Source organism: Pyxicephalus adspersus, chromosome 1 (assembly GCF_032062135.1).
Source record: "Pyxicephalus adspersus chromosome 1, UCB_Pads_2.0, whole genome shotgun sequence".
NCBI lineage: Eukaryota > Metazoa > Chordata > Amphibia > Anura > Pyxicephalidae > Pyxicephalus > Pyxicephalus adspersus.
The window spans coordinates 4,244,324-4,252,485 of NC_092858.1; the positions used below are offsets into that span (position 1 = coordinate 4,244,324).

An 8,162-nucleotide genomic window follows, 5' to 3' on the forward strand; every position below is an offset into this window, starting at 1 on the left:
TTGCTCGATGGAAGCCTCACTTGTGAATAAGAGTTAGTTTACAGCGGCTGCATTGGGCTGTGTTGCTTGATATTAGGTATCAGAGACATTGGATCCCGACTGTCAGGGTTCTGGTTATGTTCTGTAAGGGAGGATATTTTGACACTGCACAAAGACTGACTGCAATTGGTGGCTCCAGTCATTCAATTTATTTATTTTTTTACAGTGTCCCACATGGCTGGACGGAGACAGATCGCCTCTCAGGTGATGAATCCGTGATCCTGACCTTCGCCCTGAAGCAGCAAAATGTGGACAAGTTAGAGAAGCTTTTGGGGGCAGTGTCTAACCCTGATTCCCCCCAGTATGGTGAGTTACCCCAGGGCATAAGGACAATGGCAAATTACGTATCAACATATTGGGGAATTCTACTTGAAGTAGAAGTGGGGGCCCTCATATGCAATGTACTCCAGCTCACTGCACCCCTTCCCATTCTATCACCTGGGGCCCCTAGAGAAGCTCAGGGCCTTGAGAAATTGCTTTACCCCAACCTAAAACCGGCCCTGGAAGAGTGACCTGTGGACATCTGATTTCTCCCCATGTGATCTATCTCTACTCCCACCACCTAGTGGGACAAGTTCCCTGCTGCACCCAGGTCACACAGGGCATGGCTGTCTAGGAATCAAGCTTTGGGTTATTGTTTCAATGTGGAAATAAATCACCAAGGCACTGAAATAGTAAAGATAAAGGAGGCCTGTCATAACATGGAGGTCCAACTATATAAAAGGTATAGGACTAACAAAAATTAAATTTAGCAGTGGAGGACACATATAATATGGAGGTTGGGAATACAGAGGTTTGGTGTGGGGCAACCAAAGCACAGATGGTTGGAAATATAGAGGGTAGTGGACCCCCATAACACTGAGAATACAGAGGATGGAGATCAGACACAACAACAAAGAATACAGAAGGTGGAGGATGGCCACAACATTGGGGCTGGGACAATGGGCAGTGTAAGGCAGCCATAACACTGGGCATGGGAATGCAAAGAGTTGGGGATGCAGAAGGTGGAGGGGAGCTATAACATTGGGCCCATGTCAATTTGGGAATACAAGTGGGGGAATTGCCATACCTCTGGGACCTAGGAACGAGGGATTAAGGGGACTGCAGGAGGTCCATCATAAATTTAGAACACACACACACCATATCGGTCTTAGGTTTGTTCACAATTCTTCCATTGAAGATAAATGTCTGTGTCTCCTTACAGGTCACTACTTATCCCTGGAAGATCTCCGGGCTTTGCTGCAGCCCTCCCTGGATACCCTACGTACAGTCCGGACCTGGCTAGAGAAACATGGAGTCCAGCAGTGTGACAGTGTACAGACGAGAGACTTCCTGCAGTGTGAGATGCCGGTCAGGTAGGTGCATCTTCCGCTACAGAATAGGCAATAGTTCCCCTCCACACAGTAGGGGTCCTACTGAGGTACTAAGTAACCCAACAGGCCAGGCAATTCCCACCAATTCTAATACAACACAGGGTATCCTGGTGAGGTCAATTTTCCCCTGCAGGCTGGGCAGTAGTAACCTTCCATACTAATATACCATGGGGTGTTGTATTAAGATAAGTCACCCTACAGGCCAGGTGATTCCCATCCACCTCAATCCAACCCAGGGTGTCCTAATACCTCCCCCTACAGGCCAGGCAATCATTATCCCTTACCCTAAAACAACACGTGGTGCCTTAGTGTGGTGTGTCTTTCCTTCATACTCATCAATAATTCTCCTCCACCCTAATATAGCTCAGGGTGCCCTTGTGAGGTAAGTCCCCCTTCAGTATGAGCAGTTTCTCTTCATCCTAATACAATCAGGGTGTCCTGGAGCAGTGGTTGCCAACCAGTAGTTCACAGAAAAATTTGGACATTATTTGCAATTTTTAAGTTTTATTAATAAATATTAATAATTAATATTAATAAAACAACAATTCTAATAAATTCTTATATTCTTAATAACAATTTTCCCCTTTATATTGCACTAAATTCACGAACTGTACTGGAGACAGAAAAACAAGGCGTGGCGTGACATTAGTGTAGTCTTTGCCGAGCCGTAGGGTTCAGTATTGTTTTCACCAATACAACAGTCACCCCGCTCCGCCAATACAGATTCCCATCCGATTGTTTCATTTTATTTATTTCTCAGATGCCCTTTTAGGTAAGTATGACCTTAACTGTGTATTTTTTTAACTGTTATATTTAATGGCATCAGATAATTTTATTTTGACAACTATCATTTCTTGTTTGGTCTTAGATTCGAATGAAATAAACTCATAATGAGTGAGAAAAAGCAAACCAATATTTTGCATTTCTTTAGAAATACCAAAGATAATGTAACTAATGATAATAGTAACAATAGTAATACTTCACTTAACCTTGAGCTGATAATGAATCAGAGCCACCACAGTCCTCGTCAGCACCATTAGGAAGATCATTATTTTACAAATGTATTTTTCTTGGTTTAAATGTATTTCTATTGATAAATTTTATATTATAAACATCCAAAACAGTACAGGGGGTAAAAACCAAAACAACAGGGTAACAGTATCACCATGGAAGGAGGTGTCACATTCTTCTATGACAGTCCAAAGGGAAAGAGCCCGTCTTTATCTATGTGGTTTTTTCAAATGTATTTATCTTTTTAAAAAAAATTCATAATAATGGTCCATGGGATTTAAAATTATGAATGTAGTGGTCTGTGAGTTCCGAAAGGTTGGCGACCGCTGTCCTAGCATACTGTGTCTCCCTCTATAGGTTGGGCAGTTTCCCTTTACTCAAATTGAGTTGAGTTTGGGAACTTACCAGTGTTCTGATGATTTCTGTTTCACTTCCTGTGAATGAAACAATTTCTCAATCTTTTCAGTCATGATCCAGCAGTCACTTTAGTGGTTTTAGAGGTTTATTTCTCAATTAGTTGCCGTCACATGACCCTGCGCCTGTCTGCCATGATGTCTCTGTGACTGCATGAACGATATGAATATATTGACTTCTGTTGTCCAATATGAAGTTTGTTGAACAGTGGAAGATTTTCTATCATTGTAATAACTATGACTCTTTATGACTATGGCTATGCGTTCCACTGGGCCCCAGAGTGATGTTAGCCCTTCATATGATATGAAACAGAGAAAAGCCAGAGGCCTCTTTTAAGACCAATGACTGGGTGATATTATTTATAATACTTCACCACACTACTTACTTCTAATGAACTATAATTTCCCTCATAGAGTGAACCTGTGACCCCATGACAGCAGCTACAGATTTAAAAAAAAGGAGAAATGTCAGAATGTATTTATCGCCGACTATGCACAGACTGTAGGCATGTCGACATTTCTGCTTTTTTTTTTATCAGTGTTGCAGAACATTATTTATATGTTTTTATATTTGAATACAGTTGTTGCTGAGTATTCAGGAAATCTGCCAAAGCCATGAAAGATTGCTGCGTGAGCTGGGGGATATGGCACTGCTATGGTTTGCTGGGTGACCATAGAATATATTGGCTACATCCATGACACTTACAAGGCAGCTGGACCTCTACAGCACATGTTCTCAACCTGTGTCACGTGTACTTTGTTGCTCTTTAGACAACGTTGGGGATTTTTGTTGTTTCGTGAAACTAACAACTTTTAAAAATTTAGGCATTAATACAACTTGTATATTAGGAAGTCATTGGGATCAGATGACCCATGCAAGGGACTTCTTGAATTCAGGTGACACATGCTTTGTTGTTGTGACGATGGGGGGAAAAGAAAAGAAGTCTCTTTATGTAAAAAAAAACAAAACACTTTTTTTCAGCAAAACAGACAAAAACTGGATAATACTCCAGCTTGTATCAAAGTCCTGCAATAGCTTACTTGAGCTTTTCTGCAGCCGGTCTAAATGAAATGTAGACATCGATCTAAAACCTGATGGAAGGTTACCACACCTGAGCCTTGTTCCGAAATCTGGCAACATACCGCCCAGAACTTCCTGGGAATTTAGGCTTCACCAGCCAGTCTAGTTAACCTTAACTTTAGGTCACTGGACCCAGGCTAAGAGCTGTTTGAGATGGGTAAGCCCAGGCTTGGGGCAGCTTGAGATGGGTGGACCCGAGCTAAAGGGCTGCTTGAGATGGGTGGACCCGGGCTAAAGGGCTGCTTGAGATGGGTGGACCCGGGCTAAAGGGCTGCTTGAGATGGGTGGACCCCGGCTAGGGGCTGCTTGAGATGGGGGGACCCAGGCTAGGGGCTGCTTGATATGGGTGGACCCAGACTAGGAGCTGCTTGGGATGGGTGGACCCAGGCTAGGGGCTGCTTGGGATGGGTGGACCCAGGCTAGGGGCTGCTTGAGATGAATGGATCCAGGCTAGGGGCTGCTTGAGATGAATGGATCCAGGCTAGGGGCTGCTTGAGATGGGTGGACCCGGGGCTGCTTGAGATGAATGGATCCAGGCTAGGGGCTGCTTGAGATGGGTGGACCCAGGCTGGGGGCTGCTTGAGATGAATGGATCCAGGCTAGGGGTTGCTTGAGATGGGTGGGCCCGGTCTAGGGGCTGCTTGAGATGAATGGATCCAGGCTAGGGGCTGCTTGAGATGAATGGATCCAGGCTAGGGGCTGCTTGAGATGGGTGGACCCAGGATAAGGGCTGCTTGAAGTGGGCACTACCAGGCCAAGGGCTGCTTGAGGTGGGCTCACCCAGGCCAACGGCTGCCTGATCAATGTCAAAGACTAGATCAGGTGACCCATGCTAAGTGGTAGTCTTGACATTTTTTAAATCTATGTCTTAATATTCCTCCTACCATCAGTAACTTATTTTATTAATCTCACCCCCCGTTTTTCCACACTCATTTACCCCTATTCCCTTGCCCACACAATCACCCCATTTCTTATCCTCTCCTAATACCGCATCACCCTCCTCTCGCACACATGCCACGCAATTTCTCACCACGTCTTCTTGCTTTATCATTTAGCACCGCAGAGGTTCTGCTCCCTGGGGCGAAGTTTTACCGTTATGTGAAAGGAGACAGCAGCGTGGTTAGATCTGCTTCCCACGGTTAAGGGCTGCTTGAGATGGGTGGACTCAGAATAAGGGCTGCTTGAGATGGATGGAGCCGGGCTAAGGGCTGCTTGAGATGGGTGGACCCGGGTTAAGGGCTGCTTGAGATGGGTGGACTAAGGGCTGCTTGAGATGGGTGGAGCCGGGCTAAGGGCTGCTTGAGATGGGTGGACCCGGGCTAAGGGCTGCTTGGGATGGGTGCACCCAGGCTAAGGGCTGCTTGAGAAAGGTGGACCTGGGCTAAGGGCTGCTTGAGATGGGTGGACCCGGGTTAAGGGCTGCTTGAGATGGGTGGACTCAGACTAAGGGCTGCTTGAGATGGATGGAGCCGGGCTAAGGGCTGTTTGAGATGGGTGGAGCCGGGCTAAGGGCTGCTTGAGAAAGGTGGACCTGGGCTAAGGGCTGCTTGAGAAAGGTGGACCTGGGCTAAGGGCTGCTTCAGATGGGTGGACCCAGGCTAAGGGCTGCTTCAGATGGGTGGACCCAGGCTAAGGGCTGCTTGAGATAGGTGGACCCAGGCTAAGGGCTGCTTGAGAAAGGTGGACCCGGGGTAAGGGCTGCTTGAGGTGGGCACTCGCAGGCCAAGAGCTGTTTGAGGTGGGCACACCAGGGCCAAGGGCTACTTGAGGTGGGCACACCCAGGTCAATGGCTGCTTGATCAATGCCAAAGACCAGATCAGGTGACCCATGCTAAGTAGTAGTCTTGCCATATTTTTTTCTAATCTATGTCCTAATATTCCTCCTACCATTACTAACTTATTTTAATAATCTTACCCCCCATTTTTCCCTGCTCATTTACCCCTACCTCCTTGCCCACACAATCACCCCATTTCTTATCCTCTCCTATTACCGCATCACCCTCCTCTCACACACATGCCACGCAATTTCTCACAACCTCTTCTTACTTTATCATTTAGCACCGCAGAGGTTCTGCTCCCTGGGGCGAAGTTTTACCGTTATGTGAAAGGAGACAGCAGCGTGGTTAGATCTGCTTCCCACATCCCCCCTCCTCCTTTCCATGTACCACTATGTACTTTTATTCTGCATGTACTGTGGTATGCTATACACCCCACATGTACTGTGATATACCATATACCCCACAAGTAATGCAATGTCCACATACCCTATATGAACTATGCGCTACCATATACCCCTCATGTACTGCAATGTCCACCTTCCCTCATATGAACTATGTGGTACCATATACCCCTCATGTACTGCAATGTCCACATACCCCATATGAACTATGCTGTACCATATACCCCTTATGTACTGCAATGTACACATTCCCTATATGAACTATGCGGTACCATATACTCATGTACTACAATGTCCACATACCCTATATGAAACTTGCGGTACCATATACCCCTTATGTACTGCAATGTACACATTCCCCATTTGAACTATGTGGTACCATATACCCCCATGTACTGCATTCTCCACTTCCCCCATATAAACTATGCGGTACCGTGTACCCCTTATGTACTGCAATGTCCACAAACCCCTTTATGAAACTTGCGGTACCATATACCCCTCATGTACTGCCAAGAGCCCCATACATCACATGTAGTTTATTATGCTACAGTGTTCTCCCCAGAAATATTTTTTTAGTTAGGTGGGGAGAAGCTTTAGCTGCGTGGTCAAAAAATGGGTACAACAAGACGTGACACATTTAGTGCCATAGGTATTCATTAACCCTTACAATTTCTGTCAGCTTTCTGCCCCTCCCCAATGCTTTGTTCTAAATTTCTAATGCTCACCCCCTTAATAGGTCCCATTTTCCATTGTCTTTGTGTTATAACCCAACTGTCCACTACCTCCCTGTATTGTGACCCAACTTTTCACTAACCACCCAAAAACAGCCCGTGGTTACTGAAAAGTGCTGGGTGGTGCGCCCAGCTAAAAAGGGCCGGGGAGAACACTGTACTACATCTGCCCCATGTACTACAATACACCATATACTCACAATATACTGTGATATACTATCTACTGCAAATGTACTGCCATGTTACATTTCACCCTCCATCTGTCCATAATGTTCTGTATACCATTATGAATCTGGCATTTATTGTATACCTCTCATGTATGCAATACATACTGCATACCCCCTTCCCTATGTATGGAAAATATACTGAATCCCCTCAGTTCAGATTTCCTTTAACTGTCCCATTTCTGCCTGATCCTCAGTTCCTGGAGCAGTACTTCAGCCAAGGTGACCTGGCAGAATTCATGAAGTTCTTTGGAGGAAGTTTTGAACACCGCTCGGAGGTGGACCAAGTGTCATCCAGCGACACTGGAAACCATCCCAATAACAGCCAGGCTTGTGCCCAGGTACCTAGAATGTCATCCTCAGTGATCCCCCCTCCTCCTTTCCTTGTACCACTATGTACTTTTATTCTGCATGTACTGTGGTATGCTATACACCCCACAAGTACTTTGATATACCATATACCCCACAAGTAATGCAATGTCCACATACCCCATATGAACTATGCGGTACCATATACCCCTTATGTACTGCAATGTCCACATTCTCCATATGAACTATGCGGTACCATATACCCCCATGTACTGCAATGTCCACATACCCTATAGGAAACTTGCGGTACCATATACCCCTTATGTACTGCAATGTCCACATACCCTATATGAAACTTGCGGTACCATATACCCCTCATGTACTGCAATGTACACATTCCCCATATGAACTATGTGGTACCATATAGTGTCCACTACCTCCCTGTATTGTGACCCAACTTTTCACTAACCACCCAAAAACAGCCAGTGGTTACTGAAAAGTATATATATAATGGTATACAGAAAGGGTGGTGCACCCTTTTTAGCAGGGTGCACCACCCTTTCTGTATACCATTATGAATCTGGCATTTATTGTATACCTCTCATGTATGCAATACTTACTGCATACCCCCTTCCCTATGTATCGAAAATATACGGAATCCTCTCAGTTCAGGTTTCCTTTAATTGTCCCATTTCTGCCTGATCCTGCAGTTCCTGGAGCAGTACTTCAGCCAAGGTGACCTGGCAGAATTCATGAAGTTCTTTGGAGGAAGTTTTGAACACCGCTCGGAGGTGGACCAAGT

At 45.4% G+C, this 8,162-nt stretch overlaps 1 protein-coding gene across 1 annotated transcript in view; it reads left to right on the forward strand.

Moving 5' to 3' along the window:
- TPP1 (tripeptidyl peptidase 1) overlaps positions 1 to 8,162 on the forward strand; it is a 78,062-nt gene that overhangs the window by 65,017 nt on the left and 4,883 nt on the right. Inside the window, exons 3-8 of the mRNA XM_072398617.1 lie at positions 206 to 345; positions 1,244 to 1,394; positions 4,973 to 5,055; positions 5,984 to 6,039; positions 7,249 to 7,392; positions 8,071 to 8,160. Coding sequence (XP_072254718.1) covers positions 206 to 345; positions 1,244 to 1,394; positions 4,973 to 5,055; positions 5,984 to 6,039; positions 7,249 to 7,392; positions 8,071 to 8,160 — 664 coding nt within the window. The remainder of the gene's footprint in view (positions 1 to 205; positions 346 to 1,243; positions 1,395 to 4,972; positions 5,056 to 5,983; positions 6,040 to 7,248; positions 7,393 to 8,070; positions 8,161 to 8,162) is intronic.